Source organism: Pelodiscus sinensis, chromosome 17 (genome assembly GCF_049634645.1).
Source record: "Pelodiscus sinensis isolate JC-2024 chromosome 17, ASM4963464v1, whole genome shotgun sequence".
Lineage (NCBI taxonomy): Eukaryota > Metazoa > Chordata > Testudines > Trionychidae > Pelodiscus > Pelodiscus sinensis.
The window spans coordinates 3250536-3276296 of record NC_134727.1 but is presented as its reverse complement, the minus strand read 5'-3'; the positions used below and the strand labels follow the sequence as shown (position 1 = coordinate 3276296).

General features: G+C 54.6%; 1 protein-coding gene across 2 annotated transcripts; it reads right to left on the bottom strand.

Annotated features, from left to right (window-relative positions):
* Positions 1-446: 446 nt before the first annotated feature.
* Positions 447-24736, bottom strand: SLC23A1 (solute carrier family 23 member 1). Of its 2 annotated transcripts, XM_075900126.1 has the most exons (15): positions 22318-24732; positions 20255-20344; positions 18420-18521; positions 16330-16487; positions 16124-16212; positions 14708-14775; positions 11906-12087; positions 9703-9823; positions 9070-9226; positions 8263-8410; positions 7543-7648; positions 6716-6845; positions 4703-4846; positions 3623-3718; positions 447-2396 (listed from the first exon to the last, which is right to left on the bottom strand). In XM_075900126.1, the coding sequence occupies exons 1-15, from the start codon at positions 22351-22353 to the stop codon at positions 2152-2154; spliced, it is 1872 nt and encodes a 623-aa protein (XP_075756241.1). In that variant the 5' UTR covers positions 22354-24732; the 3' UTR covers positions 447-2151. The 2 variants fall into 2 exon arrangements, with proteins under 2 accessions (XP_075756241.1, XP_075756242.1); XM_075900127.1 differs by lacking the exon at positions 4703-4846 and having other exon boundaries at positions 22318-24736.
* Positions 24737-25761: the final 1025 nt, after the last annotated feature.

Here is a 25761-nt window from a genome sequence, read left to right as displayed (position 1 = left end):
AGTCACCAGAGAGTTATCCGTTCCCCTTCGTAATACGCTGCTAGTCAGTCTGTAGCAAGCTGACTTAAGGGACGCAACAAAAACTTCGATCTCATAACTTCCCATCTTACCTTTCCTTTGCAGATTTAAAATGAGCCTAGTTTTTATTGGTATCAAATGTTGGAACATGAAACCAATCTGAAATGCCACGGCACACCGCTTTTACTCCTGGGGCTGGGGGCTGGGCTAAATATTTCCCTGGAAAAGTGCTGCAGCCGTGCCAATGCAGTTTCTTCCTCCAGCCTTAATTGTCTTTGGACAGGACTCCAAGCCTGCAGTGAGCCCAGACGTCATTAAATGGAGATGTGCTGCTCAGGAGGCACGTGGCTGCCGAATGCTCTCACTTGCCCACAATATATGTAGGCGCCTACTAGTGACTGACGACAGAAAAGGGCCAACACAGCACGTAGCACGAGAGGTTTATTAATGACACTTCCAAGTGGCAGTGGGTGCTCTCTGGCAGCATTGCTAGTCACAAAGACCCTTCCCTTTAAGATTGTATCACTCTTCCGCAAGGGTGCCCTGGCCCATGTGCATCTCCAGTCACAAGCTGTGTTTTTGTATTAATGGGACACTTCAAGCTCTAGGGAGGAATCACTCCTTGCATTAAATAGCCCCAGCTTGGGTGTGGTCGAGGTGCAGTGCTTGTGCGTTCCGTTCCTAGGACTTAAACAGGTGTTTGCAGAAACTTCCCACTAAGCAATTCTGGAAAGTGACTGGGCAAGAAGGCAAAATTCAACTGATTGCATCCTATATTCAGAATCCATTTCTCATACCAGGGAGGGAGAGGAAGAGACACACACACAGCCCCTCCCCCACACACTTTACATGTTAGCCCTCCTCAGCTAATACAGCTCAGAAAACAAGCTGCTCTGTTCACTGTTGTGCATAATGAACAGTTACTTAAGATCTAATTATACCTGTGCAAACTCTTGACAACTAGGTAGTTGCTCAGCAATTGGTGGTGCATCATTTGTCTAGCAGAACTTCCTTCACAAGGTGAAAAAAGATTGCTCTGGTCATGAATTGCTGAGTGTGGAAGCCAGGTTTACATTGGCATTGTGTGTAGAACCACAGCCTGTTGGATCGGGCATTCAGGTAGGTGTTAATGGGCCTCCATATATGACAGTTCAAGAACTCTACACATGCCAACACTTAATAGTCAAGAATTTTTGGGGGGCATTTCCTAGCAGTCCCTTAAACGGCAGCATGGCAAAGGGTTAGGTAGCTTTTACTCTGTGTGAACAGGTAATAAGAAAGATGGAGGGGTTCCACAGAGCTATCTAACAAACTTTTCCAGGGTTATGCTGCAGGATGAGGGAGGCAAATACAAGGGGCAGTTCGCTCCCATAGCAACAAAAAACACCGAGAAACCAGTGATTTGTAATAGTAACGGATCTAGTGGTGAACTGCATTATCCCAGCAATAAATGCCATGGTGTCCATATTGCGTGTCCTATGGTAGCCATGCCGATCCAGATTGATCCCTGCTGTAATTCTGCTGAGGTTTGTGGAGTTGCACTGGAATGAATTTAGCCCAGATGGTAGTTCATTACACAGGATGACCAGTTGAGCTGTGTAAAATCTCTCACCCTAAATTGGTTTAAAATTTGATCCAAACTTTGCTGGCAGTGACTGGAATGCTCACGAGGCTGGGCAGGGCTGGGCATGTCAGTGAATCTGGGCAAAGTTTTGAACAAATCTGAAACCAGTTTGAGGTTCGAGTTGGAAATGATGCAAAAGTCGGTTTGAAGTCTGTCCAGCTGCAGCTCTGCTGGTTTGGCTCAGCGGCTTTGAGCTTTGTAAGACTGACACCCACTAGCCAGCTGCTCAAAGCTGGAGGCTCATGCCATCGCAGAGGAAGTGGGCCAAGACTGTTGCACAGGCTAAGACTGAACACAGCACAGTGTAAAGAGGAGTGACTCAAACTAGGGTGTGTTTCCTTTGTAGAATCCACCGGGCACCCCTAGGAACTGATCCCTATGTTTCCCCTGCTTCAGTTTGACACGGCTCTCCTCCCCTGGCCTTCCTTCAGTGACCTACAAACTAGACCTGTGTGCGTCATACTGAAGTGGCACTGAACGATTTCTCCCCGTTGCACCACAGGAGTGTCTCAGACTTTGGTACATACAAAGAGATTGTCTGTGTGCTCTTCTACGTTCTCCGTTGTGTCACAATTCCTTGTTCTTGAACTGAACCCCTTGAAAACAGGACACACTGGCACATATTTCAACCACTGGATCCTTTTGACTACACTCATCCCAAATGGAAAATCGTAGCTTTTCAAATTTGCAGCGGTGGTTCTGTCTGCATGTGCTCCAGCCTTCCACTGGACCAGCCCGCGCTCCTCCTGTGTCCCTGCAGGGGGAGAGGGAGCCTGAGAGTTAGGACAGCAAACTAATTAAATAGCTTTACTTATTCAGAGTAATTGGCTCTGACTCTGCACAAACACTCGTCTGGAGAAAGGGCTGTAACTGCAGATCAGACCACTGACTTGTTTAGGCTGGTGTCCTGCCTTCTGAAATGGCCAGTGCCTGATGCTTCCAAGACTGAAAAAATGCCTTTTGCTAGTTGCTCAATGCTGTACAAAGAGAGGGAAGCCCACAAAACCCACCCCCCTTCCTTTTTATTATACCTGATCCCTGAGATTGGATTGCTTCACTCTCAGTGGACGGGAAATGTAGTTAAAATGATCCTGGGGGAATTCTGCATGCAAAAGTGGGGCAGGATCATGTTTGCACTGCTACATCTCTTGCTAGTGTTTGCGCAGTTATCCTAGCCTTTTTAAAAACAAACTCTGCTGTGGTGTTTGGCCCAGTGTTTTCCTGCAGCAGAGTTCCTCAGGTTGAGTAGGTGCTTCATGAAATGTGTCCCCATACATAGAAATGTTTTACTCTTTAATGTCAGTGAGTGACCCTCAGTTGCCATGGTATAAGACGGGCTGTGCAGAAGGACTGATCAGTTGTACCCATCATTATAGTGAATTAAGCACTCAGTAGATTCCTCTCTCACTGTTTTGCTGTTCCTGTTACTTAGCACTTGGGGACTGCAAGCTGGACTATTGTGCCAGGCCAGTGATCCTGAGACTGAGGCTCACGAGCCGCCAGTGGCTCTTTATGTGTCTCTTGCAGCTCTTTGCAGCCTATGATGACCATCATGGTATGATTTAATTATTAACCAATCAGGATGCTTTTATTGTGTTCTTGAGCAATTGTTGAATACTTGGTTAGTCGTTTTGCTGTGTGTACATCTCTATATAAACTGAAACAATGAATTCATACGACTGGCTCTGTTGCATAGGGTTGATCGCTAATTTGGCTGCTGAACCACTGAGGTCCGAGTATCACTGTGCTAACACCATTCAGAGAGACAGCCTCTTATTGCCTACAAATCCTACCTCCCCCTACAATGCCTGACTCACTGATTCTGCCCGAAGAGAGCTCTCCAGCAGTGATTAACATATCTCAGCCTCTCCAGCCAGGGCTGAAACCACTAAACCGATATGCAGCCAGACGTGCTCAAAGCGACTCGAGCCGCTGACAGCAGCAGTGCATGAGAAGACTGAGAGCTCACAGTGGCTGTACCTGGGATGGTGTTGTCCAAGACGAAGGCAATGCTCCCCCCCACAAACATTTCCGTTGTCAACAGCACTGTTAGTATCTGGTCCACTTCGGGAACACCTAGGGAACATGCAGCATGTTACTCCAGGTGAGTGGCTACTATCTTCTGACTGAAATAAGAAGAGGGCCTGTGTTTAAGGAGGACTGGCCGTTTCCTAACTAACGAGTGAGGCCATGCAATAAATTAATGATTATGACTCAGGCATTTGTGGGCCAAGATCAGATTAAATTGATATTCAAAGACATTGATGCTATCTACCTCCCCTCCTGCCTTCCCTCTGTTTTTATGAGCATCTCAGGCCCAGCGACTCACTTATAGATTAGCTGGTAGCCCATTGTCCATTTGGTTTTATTGGAGTTCCTAACAATCTAGTTTACAAAGCACACGGTGTGTTGGGATGCAGAGGGTAGCAGTAAGCCCCTATCAAAAGGGAGAAGAGACCAACTGCTGTGAACAAAAGCAAGCTAGAGTGTAGATCTCATATGGAGCACGACAAACACACTGAGGGTGTGTCTAGACTACAGGGTTTTGTCGACAAAAGTGGACTTTTGTCGACAAAACTATACCTGCGTCTACACTACTGCCGAGTTCTGTTGACATAACGTCGACAGAACTCGGCAGATTTGTAGACGGCGTTAACCCTCATTCTACGAGGAATAACGCCTTTTGTTGACAGAGTTCTGTCCACAAAGTTCTGTCAACAGAAGGCATTATGGCATCTACACTGTCCTTTGCGTCTACACTCTCATGTCGACAAAGCGGCTTGCTTTGTTGACAGCACTGGATGCCATCTAGACGCTTTGTCGACAGAAGCTTTGTCAACAGTATCTGTCAACAAAGCCTCTGTCGACAAAAGCCTGTAGTCTAGACGTACCCTTAAAGCCCTCCGCCATTCCTACAGAAGTGACATACACTCCCTACAATCATTCCACCCTAAGTCACTTGTCCCACTCATTAGCATCCTGCCCAAGAGTCCCTCAGTCTTATCTGCTTAGATGCCAAGAATTCCGTAGAGTCCCCAGCAGGGGAGGTTAAGCGTGTACCTGTGTTAATGGCATTGGGGTGCGAATCCAAGTAGTTCGGCACCGTCAGCCCGAAAAACATTGCGAATCCCAGAATGAAAAGATTGCGGGAGGAGTTCATGTCAACGAACTGCAGGTTGGACAGGCCCACAGCTGTGATCATGCCTGCAAAGGCACAAAGAGAGACGAGGCAGCCTTGCTACAGACACGGGGAGTCTGTGTACGAGCCGGGCAACGCAGATGTGGTCACCTGCTGAGTCCCTGGGACTGCGAAGCAAACAAAGTAGGTCCCACTAACTACAGCCAGCACGGGGCTGGAAGTCATGCTGGTTTAACCAAGGAGATGGCCAGCACGAGAGACTCTCGTGGCACAGCTGCATGGCCATGCTGTGCTGGCAGAACCCATTGTGTGGACACAGCTGATACTGACAGAAGGGCTGTGTCTAGACTGGCAAGTTTTTCCGCAAAAGCAGCTGCTTGTGCAGAAAAACTTGCCAGCTGTTTACGCTGGCCGCTTGAATTTCCGCAAGAACACAGACAGTCTCATGTAAGAAATCAGTGCTTCTTGCGGAAATACTGTGCTGCTCCTGTTCGGGCAAAAGTCCTTTTGTGCAAAAGGGCCAGTGTAGACAGCTCAGATTTGTTTTGCGCAAAAAAGCCCCGTTCGTGAAAATGGCGATCGGGGCTTTTTTGCGGAAAAGCGCGTCTAGATTGGCCACAGACGCTTTTCTGCAAAAAGTGCTTTTGCGGAAAAGTGTCCGTGCCAATCTAGACGCTCTTTTCCGCAAATGCTTTTAATGGAAAACTTTTCCGTTAAAAGCATTTGCGGAAAATCACGCCAGTTTAGACGTAGCCAAGGGGTTTCTCATGAGTGCAGAAGCCCCGGTCATTGTGGATTCAGCGCCTGTTTAACGAAATCACTTTGGAAACCGATTGGAAGTTGTGCTGATTTGACGGTGGAGGTGGACAACGCAAGGGCTGCCACAAGGCCTTGGTAGCACTGCCGCTTAGGGTCACGAGACAGAAGCAGAGCTCACACTACAGGCAGACACACTACAGGCAGACGCTGCGATTCCCACTGCTCCCTGCCCAGCCACGCTATGGGCCTGCTGCGGTTTCGCGCCTTTAAGAGGGTTCACTGTAACAATTCCGAAAGGAAAGCAACACACCAGGCAGCCAGGTTTCTTGGGCAACACTGCAAATCTCCGCCTGTAAGTCACGTTCAGGCCAATCACGTTTCAATGGATAAACGTGGGGATGATGGGCAGGAAAGAGCCCTGCAATGCAACGTGCCGTTTGCCTCGACACCCCGCGGTTGACACGTATGATCGTCCCTCGACAGAAACAAGGAGTCGCCCTGTGGCACCTTAGGGTACGTCTACACTGCAGGCTTATTTCGAAATAGCGCGTCTACACCACAGGGAACCCTCACAATGAGTCCGAATCAGGCTTCCCTAATGAGGACGTGCTACCTCGATTTTGAGCCCCCAGAGGCACTGGGGAGTAATTACTTTGAATGGCCCCGGGGAGGAGCTATTTCGAAATAGCAGCAGTGGCGCGTCCACATGACCGTTACTCTGAAATAGCTATTTTGGAAGAGGCGTTATTCCTCGTGGAATGAGTTTACAGAAGTTGGAATGAGCCGTCCGTTGTTTCAAATGTATTTCGAAATAACGGAATTGCTGTGTCAACACTTGCATTGTTATTTCAGAATAAGGGCCATTACTCCGAAATAACGCTGCTACAGAGACATACCCTTAGAGACTAACAAAAATATACCAGAGCATGCGCTTTCGTGGACAAAACCCACTCCCTCAAATGAGTTGGAGTGGAAATAACAGAATCCAAGATCTATATACCAGCAAAAGAAATGCCTGTCAATGGTAGGACCCGTGTTAATGAAGCTATATAAGTGGGCTGGATGTGTCCCATTCCTGGCTTTTGATGTGAAAACGCGCATGTTATAGGCAGGAGAAATTGGCTTTGTAATGTGCCAACCAGTTAACGTCTCCAGATTCTCGCCATGTACGTTACCGAATAACGTGCAGAACATCCCTCCGAGGATCGGGTCGGGGAGGGAGGCGAACAGAGCCGTGAACTTGCCAATGGTTCCCAAAACAAGCATGATCCCCGCTCCATATTGCACCACTCTTCTGCTGCCCACCTGGAGAGGAAAACCAGCAGCAAGGGAAGGTGAGCGGGCCAGAGTCATCCCAGGCTTAATGGGACGCAGCTCTGTGACACAGCCAGCGACCGGGGCTCAGAGCAAAAACTCCAGCAGGCTTGGCTGTGGAGAAGCCTTTGCCAGCTGCCCCCGGCCAAGCAAAGCGGGGGCGCCCCATTCCAGCCGAGCCGAGCTGCTCAGCCGGTCGCTACGAGTGAGATGAGAGTAGGCCAGAGTCTCTGCTCCTTCGTTTCCACCCCACAGCCCCTCCCTCGTTCGGGGCCAGGCCGGGCTCTAGGGCAATTTAGAGCAATATTAGTCAGTGCTGTTACCCGCTGCCTGAGCCCTGCTTGCCAGCCCATCGGCTCCCCAATGGGCCATCGGCTGCCCGCAGGACCCCCGCCCGCCTCACCCCCAGGACTAGCCGAGCCCTCGCGACGCCTTCGGCGCAGCAGCCTGGAGCGGCAGTGAAGGAAACTCGCACCTCGGGGTCTGTGGGGCGGAGACCCAGGAAGGGTTTTACAGCCGGCCCTCTGGGGCACCCCCAGCATGAGCAGGAAGCTCGTGGGAGACGCTGATGTTCCCGGCAGCTCCTGCGAGAGGCAGGCAGCTGTGCTGGGCACCGGCTGACCTGTCCGGGGGCCAAGGGCTTTGGGGACCCCCCCTGACTCAGCCCAAGTAGCTCCCTGGCCGGTACCTTGGTGATGCCCAGGACGCCGATGTTGGGGCTGGAGGAGGTGGAGCCGTTGCCCGTTCCCAGCAGCCCGGCAATGATGCAGGAGATCCCCTCTGTAAAAATGCCTCTGGAAAGAGACCCGCAAGATTCCCCATCGCGTCAGCTGCTCTCAGGGCCGCGTGGGGCGAAGGCCGGGCGGCAGGAGGGCGCCGGGGGCAGACTATGAGGGCAGACCCAGCCAGCACTGGGGGGTGCAGACAGGACGCACGGGTGCAGCGCTTCCCCTGCCGGCGGGGATCGCTCCATGGCCGGGGCATGCCCCAGCTTCATGTAACCAGCCCTCGCACAAGCATGGGCGAGGTACAGCCGCATGCACAGGGCGTGTAAGACACGTGTGTGGCGTGTTCTATGCACTCGATGGGGCACGTTGTCCTGGTCACCTGTTGGGGAGGCCAAGCCCAGCCAGGAACCGGGTGTCAGATTTGGGTGCCAAACAGTCCGTCGTGTACCAGCACGTACGTTTCCATGGCGCTGACCCTGCAGCCGACCCCAGGGGCTGGCCAAACATCAGGCCGAAGTCAAGGACATTTGAGAACTGGGCTGCACCCGCGAGCCCCGTGTCCTGGCTCCTGCCCCTGCTGCCCAGCAGGACCCGTCCTGTAATGGCGCAAACCCCATGGCTCCAGCACAAAGCCCGCGGTCCAATCTAGCCCGTGGGGTGGGCGAGCAGCTGGTACGTACCGGTTAATGGCGTGGATGGGCGGCGCCGGGGCCCCTGCCAGCCTGGCGCAGGCGTAGTAATCCCCGATGGACTCGATAATGCCGGCCAGGGTGGCGCTGAACATCCCCAGCACGGCCGCTGGCGTCACGGTGGGTAAGCCCCACTGACCTGGCCAGGCAAGGCAGAGCGGGGGATGAGCCGCCGGGTCTCCCTGGGTCCCAGCCTTCCCCGTGGCCACGTCCACTCGGAACCGAACTCCCCGGTGCCCTGCCCAGCTCACGGGGCCAGGGTCTCCCGGCAACGGTTGCTCGGCCCATTCTCTGCCGGACAGAGCCTGCTGTGGGCTGGGAGCTGGCACGGGAGCGGAGCCTGTGCAGGAGGAAGCCAGCTCAGGTCACGCCCAGCCAGCCTGAGCCACTCTCTTGGGCCCCCCACTCAGCTGTGGGCGTTACCCCTCCCTGGGGGCACTGTGCTCCAGGGGAAGAGACAGAGGGTGATATTTTCCCCACAGCAGCTCCTTCCGGCTCTGCCTAGGGGAAAGGGTCATTTTGCCCCCCGCATCTGGGATCCAGCGTGGGGAGCAGAGCGAGGGGGGCGAATCCTGAGGATCGGTGGCAGATACTGAGCAGGGGAAGGGTCCCCAGGGCCTTGCCTTGACCGGGGAAGTGGGCAAAAGCACCATGCAAGCTGGGCTGGTGTGTGCACTGACGGCAGGCAAATCCAGCTGGTGCACGGTGCGGAAACGTGCGTCCACTTCTGCACACCGAGTGCCCCAGTCCCTCGCACCGGGGCTGACCCAGTCAGGGGAGACGCTCGCCTTCACTCACAGGGGTAGGGGAGGCGGAACCAGGGCGCAATGGACATGATCTCCCCCCTGGCGTCCGTCCGGGCCTTGTAGCCGTAGGCCTCGGCATTGCGTGGGAACACGTCCGTGAGCGTTAAAACGTAGCACAGCAGCCACACCACCATGATGGCCAGGATGATCTGGGGAGGGAAAGCAGAGGCCCCGCGTCACGTAACTCCCGGGCCCACGGAGCAGCAAGAGCCGTGGGGAGGGCTGCTCCAAACGCAGCCGGAATCGCCCCCAGCTGTAGCAGGACCTAACCCGTCCTCTAGAGGGCAGCGCTGACACCAGCTCACGTGCCCAAACGCACCAGTACTTTAAGGTTTGGAAAAGTTTGGTTAACTCCCCTCTTGCCTGGTTCATTTCCCTTTTCCAAGGATTTCTGCTGGCCTGGCTTCAGGCCAGCCCGAAAAGAGCCCAAATGCCAGCCCCACGGCCATGCTTTCTGGATTGCCAGCCCACCCGCACGGCCTCGCGATGGCAGCCCGACACAGCAGCCCGGCAGCACTGTATAGCTCATAGCCATTTCTGCCACAGGCCTGAGGCCCGGGGCGCCCAGCCCGCTGCCCTAGCTCAGCCAGCACTGGCGATTAGCGGAGGACGGGACCGTCCGTACCGGGAACATTTTGAAGATCTGTAGCCTGAACACGACGCAGCCTTTCCCGCATTTGTATCCGGGCAGCCGAAAGGTCACATTTCTCAGGTACTGGGCGAACAAAACAATCAGGAAAATGGATCTGTTGGGAGAGGAAAGAGCCATTAGAGGCAGAGGGGATGCGTGGAGGGCCCCATTGTTTGGAGAATGTTCACGCTATGGGCCAGGGCCCATCTTTTGTTCTGCATTTGCAAAGCACCTCGCACAACCGGACCATGGTCCATGCCTGGCGTGCCTGGGCATGTATAACAGCAATAATAATAATAATATATTTGAACCCAGACAGTTTTAACCAGGTGCAGGCTGGAACATACAAGCTAGTCCGGATTTACGGGGCCCTTTGCAATGCTATTAAACTGGTGCTCCAGGGCCTGATGGCAGCCAAGGGAAAGGCATGACTTTTTTTAGAGACGTGATTTTCAGCAACACCCTAATGAAATTGTTTTAAAGCAAATTTTAACGGCCCAGTCGACTAACCCAGTTAGTTCAGACACTGACAGCAGGTACCTGGGGTCAGCAAATGCCTGTTCAGTGGTGTCATTCCCACTGGAGTGGCTGTCACAGGTTCAGTGTCTGCTGATGGCCCTGGCAGGCTTGTTCAATTTGAAGTTAACTAGCTCCTCTCCAGAGGAGGCAGAGCCACAGACAAGAGATAGGAAGAGGCAGGTGGGTGGGCACTAAGACCCAGGGGTGCCCCCAATTTTTGGGTGCCCTACACTGCTGCATATTCTGCGTATGGGTAAGGATGGCCCTGAAGCCAGCGTCCCTCGGGCTATGCACAAATGAGAAGAAACGTTTTCATTTGTTTTTTCCAAGAAGAAACGAGGAGACCTGGTCTGGTGTATGAGAACATGCCTGCGGGCACCAGTGGCCAATTTCCTCATTCCTGAGTTGCGAGCTGCTCTCGTTTGCTGAGGCCACGTCACAAGTAACGGGCGAGGGCTCATCCCGGTAAGGAGTTTGCCTCACATGCCGTTCCTTGCTGGAGTCAGCCACCGGGCCCGCGCTGGGCGACCACAGCAGAATGCGTCGGGGGTTGAGTGGAACTGATCAGGAATTTTCTACCAAAATGTTTTTCCTGCAGCGGCTGCAAAAAGATGTTTTCCCTGGGAAAATTTCAATGTTACTGATTTTTTTAAATGTTCTTCTTGGAAAAACAAATGCAAACGTTTCCCTTTGCGTCTGGTCCATCCATTTTGGTTTGTCCAACTGAGTCAAAGTGTTTTGTCTTTGCCTGAGCTGTGGCGTGGCCCCATGGAGCGTGGCTTTGGGTGCCTCATCCTCCCATTTTCCTCTATGGACCAGATTCCCTGGCTGGACTACATGTCCCATAGTGCATCACAGTTTCCCCACGTGCTGAAAGGCCACAGTGCATCCTGAGAGGCCCATGCCCCTCATGCATTATGGGACATGTAGTCCGCCCCAGCAGCCCGGTCCATAGAAGCGCATGAGGAACCTGAAGTACAACTCCCATGAGGCATTGCTGCGGCTCAGGCACACACAAGTCAATGTAGACGTGTGCTGAAATACTTTGACATTTCCAAACATGAATATTTCCAAACTTTTTGCTCCCCAACGAACATTCAATTTTTCAAAACATTTTGCTCTGCCAAAAATTTTGGCATTTCAACTTTTCATCCTAATTTGGGACAAAAACACTATTGGAATGTCCCACAGTATTATCAGTTAGGTCTGGTGACTGGTGCCGTATGTGCTTCCAAGACAGACAGACACACAGGCAGGTCAGTTATCAGACAGACTTTGACCCTTGCATCCTACTGAAATCCTAGCAAAGCAATGACTAACCCCATCTCTTCTTCCCCTCCCCACCTTTGCCCTCTCCCCGTTTGCCCTGAATACTCATTATCAAGTGATCTTGATTATGAAAAACCAATGGCTGTAAGGTACATGGGGTGGTACATTTTCCATATGGCATGTGCAGATGTAGGCACATGTCCCATTGGCTCCCGCTTGTCTAGAGGGAAAACCCCACGGCAGTCAGAGTGTGACGGGGGACGGAATTTAACCCTGAGTTGGGATAACGTGGAGGTGAAGAGCCAGATGTTGCCTCCAGACAGGCACCCCCAGGAGGGGTGTCACGCAGAGCTGGCAGCAGACTCCCCGGGGCCCTGGGCTGTCTCTCTATGATACATGAGGAGCCTACAGAGCAGCAATGCCCCAGTGCGAGCCTGCACGGTCCCCCGCGGCTTGGAAGACCGACAGTCCTATCAGGGAGACGGTGGGCGTGACGGTGAGAGGTCCAATGTAGCTGAGCAGTGCGCCCGGCAGCCCCACAAGCCCGATCACCACTTCCACCAGGCTGGACACGATGATCGCCCCTTGGATCTGTGGCACCAAAAGGGGGAGAAAAAGCAGGTGAGGGGTGGAGCCATCAAACGTGGTCGACTCAGCCCTGCCACATGCTGCCTGACTCCTCCCTCCGCAGACGTGCCACGGATAGGGGTGGGCCTGGGGGCTGAGTGCCATTGGCATGGCTCTGACCGTGGGTGCTGAGCCTTTCCCCCATAGGCAGGGAGCACCACAGCCCATCCTGATCCACAGGCAGGGATGGAGAGAGGGGGAAGGCTCCACCATGGAGGCTGTAAAGCAGTGGTGTCTGTGGGTGCCATGGCGCCCGCCAGGGCATTTATGTGTGCCCGCCTAGTGACCAGGCCGGCCCGAGCCATTCTTACGCCCCGGCGCCCGGCAGTCCCAAAAGGTTGGGGACCACTGCTGTAAAGGGATAAACTATGGAAAAACTTCGGGGTGGGAGGGAAAGAGGAATGTCTGTTCATCCATCCATCCATCCATTATATCCATCCATCCATCCTTCCATTATATCCATCCATCCATCTTTTCCAGACCATGCACTTCACAAGCTACAGGCGAGGCTGCAGCCATAAGGGGGCAGGCAGGCAATTCTAAACCCCTGCAGCCTGGTTCAAAGAAGAGCAAATGACCAAAACCCATAAAAAGCCTCTGGGTAAAATAAAGCGCAGAAGCCCGGGAGTGCGGGTTGGAGCAGCTGGCTGCTGCGTGGGAGGTCACAGGCATGTCTCCTAGCTGAGTGCCGGGGGAGAGACAGGGAGGCTGAGGGAGGACGGGGCAACGTATGTGTCTCTCCAGCTATCAGCACAGACCTAGTCAATAACAATAGAGATGTAGCCGTGTTAGTCTGGTGTAGCTGAAACAAAATACAGGACTGTGTAGCACTTTAAAGACTAACAAGATGGTTTATTAGATGATGAGCTTTCGTGGGCCAGACCCACTTCCTCAGATCAAATAGTGGAAGAAAATTGTCACAACCATATATACCAAAGGATACAATTAAAAAAAATGAACACATGTGAAAAGGACAAATCACATTTCAGAACAGAGGAGGGATGCGGGGGGGGGGGGGGAGGGAGGGAAAGGAAGGTGAATGCCAGTGAGTTAATGATATTAGAGGTGGGGAAGGGTAGATGTCTGTGAGTTAATAGTATTAGAGGTGATAATTGGGGAAGCTATCTTTGTAATGGGTAAGATAGCTGGAGTCTTTGTTAAGTCCCCTGCAGAGAGTGTCGAATTTTAGCATGAATTCAGAGGATTCCATTTCAAGTGCAGATTTCAATGTCTTCTGAAGTAGGATGCAGGTTAGCAGATCATTGAGACAGTGTCCTTTCTGGTTGAAATGACAAGCAACTGTTTTTTCTTTGTGATCCTGTCTAATGTCTGTTTTGTGGGCATTGATTCTTTGGCGAAGTGTCTGAGACGTTTGTCCAATGTACATAGCAGATGGACACTTCCGGCACATGATAGCATAGATTATATTTCTGGAGGCGCAGGAATATGTATTCTTAATCTTATAACTCACTTGGTTAGGCCCAATAATGGTGTCAGCAGAGTGAATATGTGGACAAAGCTGGCAGCGGGGTTTGTTGCAAGGGAAAGTACCAGGGTTGGTATTAGTGTGGTATGTCCTGTGGTGGTTGGTAAGACTCATCTTGAGGTTAGGTGGTTGTCTATAGGAGACTATGGGTCTGTCTCCCAGAGCCTCTTGGAGTTTAGTACAGCTCCCAACTTAAACCTGTCCAACACATTATCAATAGATTACAACCTATACTGAAATGTGATTTGTCCTTTTCATATGTGTTCATTTTTTAAATTGTATCCTTTGGTATATATGGTTGTGACAATTTTCTTCCACTATTTGATCTGAGGAAGTGGGTCTGCCCCACGAAAGCTCATCATCTAATAAACCATCTTGTTAGTCTTTAAAGTGCTACATAGTCCTGTATCTTGTCAATAACGTTACTTTGCTCTTACAGAGCCCCTTCCACCCGCAAACCCCCACGCACCGCACACTCAGTGCATTTATCCTCTCCACGCCCGTGCCGCAGGGCAGCGCTAGCCCCATGGCGCCCCTGGGAACGGAGGCAGGTTATGTGACTTGCCCTTGTCCACACAGGAAGCCCAGGGCAGAGGCAGGGAGTTCAGCACAGCCCTAGTACTGTGCTGTAACTAACAGGCAGTGCTGCCTCACCATGGCCCTGCACTGAAACAGGCACGAGCCCCGTGCACAGCTGTGGTGCTCCTGGCACGTCCGAGCGCGGGCCTGAAATGGGTTGGGAGGGATTCCCCGCTGACCAGCCAAGTGTGCCCAGCCATGGCTAGCGTCACTGGTGGGGGGGAGGGGCTCTTACTCGTGTGCCTTGGCTGGACACGACTGCAGAAGCGGGGGCATTGCTGGGGCGTGCACGGGACAGGAGTAAGGCCTGGACTTTGCACTGGCCTCTCACCCAGGAGAGGAGGCGGCAGTGCCCACGCCAAGGCTGTTCCACCGACAGAGCCGTGGGCACGTGGGTGCGTGGCCCTGACGCGGCTGAGGCATGTTTGCCCAGGAGCAATCTCGGAGAGACAGATCCTAGGGCTGGGCTGGCCCCTGAGCCGTGCACGCCCCAGCCGGCAGCCACCGGGCCCGGCTTACCTCTCTCATCCTCGGCTGCCACACGTGCGTCGTGTTCAGGGGTAACGTCCCGTTGCCGTAGATCTCCTCTGGGACACGGAAGGGGGCTGTCAGAGGGAGCTCAGGGCGGGCTCCTTAGCTATCAGGCCTGCGTCACTGCTGCACTAGTCCAGTTTACACTGGTGCGGCTCCCTTGAAATCTACAGACCCCGTTCTGCTGGCCCGGGGCACCCACAGAGCACCTGCCCCAAGAGCCACCCAGAGAAGGGCATATCCACCCCGCAGGCGATTGTGATGCTGGGGGGTGTATCGGAGGGAGCTTTAAGATACCCAGCATGGGCAGATTCAATCTGTCTCGCTCTAATCTACTGTAGCAGTGGAGAGGCAGTGGGCCGGATCGGCAGCCCTGGTACGTACCCCGGGTCCCTGGCAGGCTACTCCACACCACCTACCCCAGCTGGATAAAAGCAGCCCTAGGCATGGCAATCACACCTTCCTTCGCTGTGTAGATGAGCCCTAAACAGACCCGTGCGGGAGGGGAAACAGGCAGAGCGAGACAGGGAGACAGGTTGGCAGCGTGTAGTCAACCTGTGGAACTCCTTGCCAGAGGAGGCTGTGAAGGCCAGGACTATAACAGAGTTTAAAGAGAAGCTAGATAATTTCCTGGAGGTTAGGTCCATAAAAGGCTATTAGCCAGGGGATAAAATGGTGTCCTTGGCCTCTGTTTGTCAGAGGCTGGAGAGGGATGGCAGGAGACAAATTGCTTGATCATTGTCTTCGGTCCACCCTCTCCGGGGCATCTGGTGCTGGCCACGGGCAGACAGGACACTGGGCTAGATGGACCTTTGGTCTGACCCAGTACGGCCGTTCTCATGTTCTTATGCTCAAGGTCGCCCAGCAGGGAACCAGGGACAGAGCTGCCGTCTCCTGGGCTGGTGACCTACCCACTAGACCATACTGCCTCTTGATAGCTGTGCTTCAGCCCTAGACCCTGGGCGGGGTGGCACATGGCTCAGTGCCAGCCCCGAGGGTTTTCTCTCTCAGGCGCTTGGCTGGCAGTTCCTGCTCACAGGCCCAGGGTCTAAGGGGTTGCTGAGGGCAGGGAGGGGAGGCAGGACCTCTCCCCCCAGCTCAGATGGGCAGTGATCTTGGGGCCAGGGGGTTCCTCTGCGCTGCGGGGGAGGGTCGCTTGCCAGGATCATCGGGGTATTTCTCACCTCGTCAGTTCCCTGCCTCAGCCCCGCCTATTTTGTGCCAGACTGGTCCTGAGAGCCTTCACACTGGCCTTTTGGATTAGCCTGTGGGCGCCGGGTGGGGCTAGTGGCCCCGTCCAGCCATAAGCCCCGTGACCCTGCTGGACCCTTCGTTTTAAAGGACGCGCCGGGGCGTGAACGATGGTCTTTCCCGGGGGACCTGGGAGCAAACGAAGCTTGTTACCTTCGGGGGGGCATTTCCATTTCTCCAGGGCCAGGATGGACTTGGCAGGAACCAGGAAGGCGAGTGCGCTTGCTTGGAACAGGGGAAGTCTGCACGAGCAAGAAGGAAAAGCCTGACTTGCAACTGCCCGCTGCGCCTTCCAAGCCCCCCGACGGGGACCGCCTGCCGAAAGGCAGATGGAGAACCAGGGCCGGGGTGCGACCTACCGGATGCCCAGCGTGGTCTGGATCAGTGTGGTGATCCCGACGCAGGTGAAGATGGTGCCGATGAGCTGGCTGACCGTGTATTGGTCCTTCCCCACGCACAGCGACTCTGCCAGCAGGAAGGGGACGGCGATCGTCCCGCTGAAACAGGTCAGGTAGTGCTGCAGCGGGGAAGGGGAAGGAGTCCTTGGTTAGGGCCATCCGGCGGATCTGAGAACAGGGCAAAGTTCCAGCTCCATTCCCAGGGAGAAGAGAAGAACATCAGAGCAGCCAGACGGGGTCAGACCAAGGCTCCATGGAGCCCTGCGTCCTGACTGCCGGCAGCGGCCAATGCCAGGTGCTCTGGAGGGAACCATCAAGTGTCCCCGCCCCTGTCCCCCTTCCCAGCCTCTGACAAACAGCTGTGGGCCATGCCCTTGTCTCTGAATGCGCCTCCGGCATCCCCATCGTTCAGTGGCCCTGCTGAGCAGGCTTCCTGCTTCTGACGCGATTGTTGCTATTCCTTGGGAGTCTTTCGCTGGCTGAGCTTCCAGCTCCCTTTTGGCTTTACTGAGTCTGTCGTCACGCTTAACTCGACAGCCTCTCGATTTTCCTCACTAGGATTTAGCACCCACTTTTTAATCGGTGCCTTTTTATCTCTCACTGCTTCTTTATTTGGTTGTTCAGCCCGGTGGCACTTGGTTCTCTTGCTGTGGTTTTTCATTTGGGGCATACTTTGACGTTGGGCCTCTACTGGGGTGTTTTGAAACGTCTCCATGCAGCTCGCTAGAGTTTCCCTCTTGTCACTGGCCTTTTCATTTCTGGTTAACTAACCTCCTCATTTTGGGGTAGTTCCCCTGTCTGAAATGAAATGCCGGGGTTGGGCTGCTGAGGTGTTCTTCCTACCACAAGGATGTTCCATTTTATTACATTACGGTCACGCTTTCCAAGCGGTCCAGCTGTCACCTCTCGGACCAGATCCTGGGCTCCATGTAGGACTAAATCAGGAATTGCCTGTCCCCTTGTGGGTTCTAGAGCCAGCTGCTCCAAGAAGCAGTCATTTCAGGTAGTGATGCTCAACCTTTTTTAATTCAGGGCTGGAAAAATTTTGGTTGATCAAAAAAAAAAGTGTTGGGAACATTTTGTTGCGGCCCCTTTAATTTAAAGCACAGGTCTGCTCCCCTGCCACTCTCCCCACCCCCGTCGGGCACCGAGACGGGAAAACAAAATGGCGGCTGCCCCAACACTGCAACCCCCCAGGAAGACAGCCTCTACCCGCAAGGGGGTCGCGACCCACGGGTTGCACACCGCTGATTTATGATGTCAAGAAATTTTCTCTCTGCATCCCATCCTGAGGTGACACTTACCCAGTCAGTATGGGGACAATTGAAATCCCCCACTATTATTGAATGTTTTTATTTTTCTAGCCTCTCTAATCTCCTTTAGTATTTCACAGTCACTATCACCATCCTGATCAGGTGGTCGGTAATATATCCCTGCTGCTATCATCTTCTTAGTAGAGCGTGGAATTACTATCCAGATTGATTCTAGGAACAGTTTGGTTCATTTAAGATTTTCATTGGATTCTACCCTTTCATTGGATTCTACCCCTCCCTCCCCCACCAGGTTACCCTGTTCTGTTCTTCCGATAGATTTTGTACCCTGGTATGACTGTGTCTCCTTAGTTATCCTCATTCCACCAAGTTTCCGTGATGCCTATTAGATCAATAGCCTCATTCAATACGAGCTAGTTCACTCATCTCATTGTGTAGAATTCTAGTGTGTGTATAGAAGTGCTTTACAAACCTGTCCCTGTTTAGCTGTGTGTGTGTGTGTGTGTGTGTGTGTGTGTGTGTATAGAAGTGCTTTACAAACCTGTCCCTGTTTAGCTGTGTGTGTGTGTGTGTGTGTGTGTGTGTGTGTGTGTGTGTGTGAATAGAAGTGCTTTACAAACCTGTCCCTGTTTAGCTGTGTGTGTGTGTGTGTATAGAAGTGCTTTACAAACCTGTCCCTGTTTAGCTGTGTGTGTGTGTGTGTGTGTGTGTGTGTGATGAGCATCACGGGCCCTGGAAGCCAGCGAGCGGGCCAGGGCCATCTGATCTCTTCTTCCTTACCTGGAAGCCGAGCAGGATGCAGAGGTACCAGGGCGGCACGTCCTCAATCTTGTAGATCATGTCAAATTCCTTCTGCTCCCTCCCTGGGCTGGCAGCTTGGCGCTGGGAATGGAGAAAGGCAGATTTCAGCCCCAGCAGGAGCCGAGCAGAGGCTGGGGGCTGGGCTGAGCAGCTAGACAGAGCTCAGAGGTGCCCGGGTTTCCTTGCCACTCCCCAGGACTCGGTCTCTGAAGCGATCGCCCCAAGGCAGGGAGATCCGAGCGAGGACTGCATTGCCTTGGAGTAACATCCTCTCGCAGGGAGTCCGGAGTCAGCGCCCCGGGGCTGCTGCCAGGCCCACGTGGGACCCAGGCTGGAGCCCGCACCGCAGCACACGCCCCACGCCACGTCCACGGCAGGGGCACTTAGTCCCGCCCCGCCGACAGCGAGGGGCGCGAGCGGGGAGAAGGGGCTGTGTGCGCTGCCTGGCTCCTGCACAGGGGCATCTCCTCCCTGGCCACAGGTGAAACCTCCCCCCCCCCAGGGCTCTGGGTGTAACGCTCGGACCCAGCACCGGTGTCTGGTTCCCTGACGCCTCTGCCTCCCCGCAGGTTCCTAGGGCCAGTGCCCGGCCAGGCCCAGATTACCCAGCATGCACTGGGAGCCGTGGCACAAGGGCCCCCCGCTCAAGGGAGCCTCCGCTCACAGGAAACAGCTGGGCCTGTGCCGGCACCACGGCCCCGTGCACCGAGTCGCACCTTGCACGGGGGCGGCCGGGCCACGCCACAGCCGCCGGGCGGGCCAGGGGAGCAGGGTGGCTGGGATCTGCCCCAGCTTGGGATCCGAGCGGGGCACTGAGCCGGGGAAGGTCCCTGGGGCAGAGGGCGAGGGGCAAGTGGGCAGGTGTCGGGTGAGCAGGAGGTAGGCCGGGCTGCTGGGCTGGGCTGGGGGGCTGCCAGGATACGGGGGGCAGACAGCTGAGCTCTAGTTTCAGGTTCCACGGTGCAAATCTGACTCCGGGCCTGGCTCCGACTCCGTAGAACCCCCTGCCCTGGGGGTTTCTACAGCTCTTGGCCCTTTGCCCCTGGCATGTGAAATTCGGATGCCGAGCGTGCCCCTTGCCCGGGGAACCCCAGAGCTTTCGGAGCCGGCGGGCAAAGGCCTCTCCGGGAGGGTCGGGGCTGGTGTGTCCTCTCCTGAGGAATTTGGCATGAGGATGTGGAACAAACCAGTCTCCTCTCAGCCCGCCAGCGCCTGGGTAAAGGCCTGGCCGAGGCTCGTTATGGCTCTGGCGCTAGAAGGGAGCGGCTGGCTCGCCCGAAGCCCTGCCACGTTCTCTGTAGCTAGTGGGGTCCCACGGGGAGCTGCTCTCCACCCACCGCTAGTCAGCACCCTTCTCAGAGGGCTGAAGGACGGGGACAACTGCTGCTGGGGAAATGGCGCGGGGGGCCGAAGGGGGCCGGTCTGGGATTCCCCGAGCCCCAGCCTAGTCCTGGGTCTGCCCCAGGGCAGCACAGCCATAGGTCGCCCCTCGCTCAGGGCTCAGTGGGGCCCCTCTCCTCACAATGGGCCCAGACCTCAGCGGGGGGGCCGCCCGCAGTGCACTGTGCCGTGGTCTCCCCCCCCGGCAGCCCTCGGAGCGGGCGGCGCAGCGCTCCGGTGGGGATAGACAGGGCTGGGTTCCGGGTGCCGATGTCGCCACAGCAGCAACGGCCGAGCCGAGGGCCATTTTGAATCGCTGGGCCCAAGGGCAGTTGCCCTCTGTGCCCCTCCCACCGTCGCCGGGCCAGTACCTCAGCTAACGCGAGCGGCGAGCGGCCGCCTCAGCTGCCCGGCATCTAGAGCGCTGACCTCACCTTGCCCTTGCTCGCCGGCTCCTTCCCATGCGAATTCTCGGTGAGGATTTCGGGGGCCCCCTCTTGCCGGGCCAACGCTGCGTTTCCATTCTGCGATACCCCAGGGACATGGAAAACAAAGCAGGTCACTGCTGAGAGACCCTGCAGGCGGGCGCACCGTCCCCAGGAACAGAGGAACCCAGCGCAGGATGGAGAGCGCGTCGAAAGGGCCCGCCGTCTCCGCCCACCCTGCGGGTGGTGGTCCTCCGAAAGCAGCTCCTCCGTTTTGGGAACCCCAGAGAGACTCCCCATGCGCAGAGCCGGTCTGTGTTTGCACGCCGGGCTGAATGCCATCGACGGACATTGCAGGGAGCAGCAGCGTGAGCCGGGACAAACGGAGCCGCTCAGTAATAGTGTGGTGTGTGCGTCTCCTCTGCAACACCCGGCAGCAGCGCGGCTCACACCCCGGTTGCTGGCCTCGAAGCTGAGCCGCTGTAACTATAGGGGTGTAACACGGTAGTCGAGCGGTGTAGTTAAAGTGGTACAATCGCTCAGTGTGGACGCAGCTAAACCAGTATAAATGTGCTTACACCAGTATAGCAAGCCCTGTACAGGAAGGGGAATGAGTGATACTGGAATGAGGTACCTTTATACTGGTACAATAGCATCTCCTCTCGGGTGTAGCCGTATGGCTGTATCAGTGAAAAATCTCGCTCCCTAACAATAACAGCTATCTATGCCAGTCGGTGTGTACACCAGGCCTTAGAAATGCAGAGGTTCAGTACAGAGAAACCAAATGGCAGGTACACAGCTATATAATATCCCTCCTTAAAATAAATGAATGGAATTAACAACACTGTCACTGTTTATATAGCATATTTAAAGCCCTTTACAGAACACTAATTAACCAGCAGAGCACCCTTAGGAGATAGTAGTGACTTATTACCCCCATTTTACAGATGGGAGATCCAAGGCAGAGAGAATAAGTGACTTGCTCAAGGTTTCCCAGTCCGTTGGTGTCAGCACTGGGATTAGCAGGAGTTCCTGGTGCTCAGCTCACTCTCCCCTCACTAGTAACACTGATGGGGTTTGGCTCATTGCTATGGAATACACTAGTGTTTAACACCCCTCCCCATGCACACACGTGTATACACACACACACGCGCGCACACACACACACACACACACAAGAAGTTGGAGCTTGAAGAACTGCTATGCCACATTGTAAAGCAGTTATACTAAATCTGCCACAATAGGGCCCAATCCTGTAGGGCCCAATCCTGCAAGGGGCTGAGCCTGCTGCAGGGTGTGCGTGTGTGCTCAGTGCACTGCACACCCGGTATCTGCAGTGGCAGCTGTATGTGCTCAGCACCAACCAGCATCAGTCCCTGTATTGCAGCAGCCCTTAAAAATAAAGCCCAGTTCCTTGTACATTTACCTGAGAAAACCCCCCAAGAGCCCTGACTTTCTTGGATCCCCTTTCTCCATCTGTGGCTCTTGTCCCCTGGCGCCTGATCTCCAGTCTTGGCCTGCATCTTAGAACCTTCCGACCTGGAGTCCCACGGCTTTGGCTGAACCCAGAAGCGGGGTGAAGGGGGAGGGGGGGAAGCTGCCAGGGTTCCTGGGGCGCGTCGAAGGGGGCAGCTGCCCAGGGCGAGGCAGGCCCCGACCAGGCAGGGCAAAAGGGGCTCGCTTGAACCTCATCTCCTCTGACTAGTGAGTTGCCGTTTGAGGAGCCAAGTGCTCCATTCTGGGGTGGCGCAGCAGCTTCACCCCTCCCCGTGGGCCGAGTCTCTTCCCCCTCGCTCCTAAACCCGCGGGCATCCCGGGAGGCCTCCTGTTTGCTCAGTCTGTCCAAAGGGACGCGCTTGGTGCCATCTGGCTTCCCAAGCCAGTCAGGGGATAGCAGCCTCTAACTTCCCACGCCCGGCTGAGAAAGATCCTGCGATCGCTGCCCTCTGCCCCCGTCACAACCCACACAGCTGGTTTCTCAGCCGGTTAAACACCGTAAGCAGGGAAATGGATGCATCTGGGGAGTCGGGACGGGAGGGGTGAAATACAGGAACAGCAAACATCACAGTCACCTGGGGCTGAGACAAATCTTCCAAACTGGTCCCCATCACCTGCAGAGCGGCACCGAGCTTTCCCCCGGCCCTTTGGAGAGTGACGCTGTTTTATGGCCGTGGGGAGGACTTTAGTCGGTTCACCCGACATTGTTCCTGGAGTCAATCTGTAACCAGGGCGCTTGGCTGCGGGTTGGGAAAGAAACCAGAGCTGTGTTTTTAAAGATAATCTATTAACTCCATGAATTGTGCTCGGCCTCGCGGGGGGTGAGGGGAGGATGCGCAGCTGTCCGAAGGCTTGTTGGTTTTTCACAGCTCCTTTTGTGAAGACAGGCGAGAGCTGAGTTACAGAATAACTGGCTGGTTCATAAACAGACTGTTCACAACCCCTGCCAGCTTAAGAGGTATCCACCTACAGTCGGCTTCCCCTGAAGCTGTGCAGAGGCAACGCTAAAGAATGCGAGGTTCCCAATGTCCATCCCTTTGGGCTAGGCTTGCCCCGGGGTTTGGCATTATATAGACAGGCCCGTCCTGGGCATTTCAGGGCCGCAGACATCACGACTGTTTTACAAACAGATACGCGACTGGCCAGACAACAGCCCCAAACTGTAGACAAGTCAGCTCGGAAGCTACGTGCAGATCCCAGTCTTGGCTTGGACTAGGCAGAAATGTCGTAAGACTAACGCCCCCCCCCCATCACAAGCTTGGCAAACGTTTCTAGTGTGGACCTGGCATATGGCGCAGGACACGGCAGCCGCTTCTTCCCGTCCACGTCTCTTCTTGCCATCGCTTTGAAATAACGATCCTGACAAAACTTGTGGATGGGGGAGGGGGGGAAACATTAGCACCAGGTCCCCCACTTCGCTGCCCAGTTGGCACAGCCTATCTCCTGGGGCGCTCTGGCCCCACCCCTCTCCCAGACTGACCCTTAACATGGCCTGATGATGCTGGTTCTAATCTGTTCCTGGCTCTTGGCGGCTGCAAGGCAGAGCACCAGTCCCCTGCTCTTTGGTGGCGTTGAGCCTGGTCCCAGTAGCTGACCATCCACCAGCCCTATAGTGGCCAAGGGCTGAACGGGCCACGCAGCCCACGCTCCCCTTTGCCACGAGCGGTCAGGCCGGGAGAGCAGCACGGTGATGGGGAGCACGGGGGGAGCTAGTGCTGCCGGGGGCCATGCTGCGAAGACCCAGGCTCATTGGGCTGCAGGGCAGGAGGCTGAGGGGAAGGTGTGAGCGGCCCAGCGCTTGTGCTGCTGTTGGGAGTCTCTGCTCGCTTGCCTACCCCCGATTCACACGGATCTCGCTGGTAGCCCGTTAGTGACAAAGGTTGCTATGACATTACGTATTAACTGACACATCAGCTCTGAGGAATGTTTGCCGATGAAGGGGGGGGGCGAATGTTCTCCGGGCCCAGGTGAGGACAGGGGCCAAGACTATGGGAAAGGACAAAGTGTCCTGGGTCCACTCACCTGGCGGCTCCGGGGACCTGCTCCTTCTGGGTCTAGCACCCACTGGGTCTGCGCCTCACTCACGCTCCCTGTCACCTCTCCCCCCTCCATGTGTCAGGAGGCTCCCTCCTCGTGGCTTGTCCCTCCAGCCACGTCACTCTGGTCCCCCCCCGGGATAGCAGAGTCCTGTTGAACAGTGGCCTACACCACTTCTAACCCAGCCCACGCCCTCCATTTCCATCCACGGGCCCCATGGGTAGTAATCATGGTCTTTCTCCCAGCCCCTGTTGCTGTTGCCCTGGTCTCCTCCCTACATCTTCTGGCTTCTCCCCGGGGTGACTGCAGACTGCTTTCCCTGCAGCCCCTTTCTGCCGCCAACGTCCTGGCTTTATCACAGGCCACCCGCTCCTTCTCAGCTGGTTCCATCATCAGTCGGCTTCTCAGTCCCATGGGGGTGGGGTGGTGGACAGCTCAAACGGCAGACAGCAGAATTAGTCACCGTTAATCGCCCGCACAAAGAGGACGTCTCTCTATTGGGGCATCCCAAGGGATGGCAAATATGTGGTCCAGGAAAAGGTGGGGGGAGCTGCTCGGCGTGGAATCCCGTCGGGAACGAGAGACTCCCCATGGGAAGCACTGCAGCGCTTGAATGGTTGGGAACCGGCCCGGGCAAAGGCCTTGCAGGGACCCAGGGTGGCTGGGCTGCACCAGCTTTTGTACCGTTGTAACGATAAGCAGCAGGGTAACTGCACCCAGACTGGGAGCTTGGCGTTATAGTGACACAAAGACCATGCGCAGGCCGGGCCCAAAGCACAATCCTGCGTTCACCTGAGACATCTCTAGTTTCTGGTGGCCGCATCCTCTACACGGGGAAAAGTCCAGCTGGGGGCACAGCCCTACCAGAGCTGTTCCAGTCATTCCCGAAGAGCCTGGGAAGAACAGTGCTCCGGCTGGGGGTTGGGCCCTCTCGTCCTGTAAACGTTGCTACGTCTTGCCCAGTTCTATGCCCCCCTCATGGAGGCCCAGCGGGTTTGGGGTGCTGCCCACTCTGCTCCCACTGGCAGTTTTGAACTTGCAAATGAAACCCCAGATTTAAATATCCCGGGCGTCATTTGCATGTTCCTGGGCGGGCGCCATTTTTAAATGCCCGTAGTTTGAACTACCTGCCCGCGGCTACAAGGAGGTTTAACGGTAGTTCGAATTAGGAGCTTTCATTTGAACTGCCTAGTTCGTGCCGCGTGTAGCCGCAGGCAGGTAGTTCGAACTAGGGGGAGTTAAAAATGGCGCCTGCCAGGGAACATGCAAATGAAGCCCGGGATATTTAAATCTGGGGTTTAATTTGCAAGTTCAAATGCCTACATTAGTCACCCTAGTTCGAACTAGGCTGGCAGTGTAGACATACCCTAAGGTGCCACAGGACTCCTCCTTATTTAAATACGTGAGAACCAGTGGAAAACCACGGGCCATTGATTTATACTCATATAGCCAGTAAAATGTATTACTCAGAATAAGTACAGACAGGAACCTGAGGAATTCAACAACAAACGTACATGATCCCCACGACTCAGTACGGGAAAGGAAATCAGAGCGACCTCTAAGGAGCTGGGACTTCTAAACCTCAGATGGGGTGTAACTATTTCAATATAGTGAGATTATATTATCTCTAGTGGGCAGCAGGTGGAAACTGTCAGGGTGCCACTGGCTACAGCCCAGCTCCGACTGACGCTGTGGGAGCTGTGGTAATTTACAGCGAGGAAATGCCACCAGGTACTCCTGGCATTGGATTGATATACGGGGTGTAATTATGTATGGGCACTGGTTTATTTTAGGGTTGCCCATAAATAATCCCTGGGCTAAGAATATCATTTTATCCGTATTAAGCTCCGGATGGTACATGTCGTTTTGTTCGGAAAAGGTTGCCTGGGTTTACATTTGTTTGTTGTTATTTGGTTGCCTGACTGTGTATTTTGGTTTGTTACTATGTGGTTGCCCGGATGTACACAGTGGTTTGTTATTAC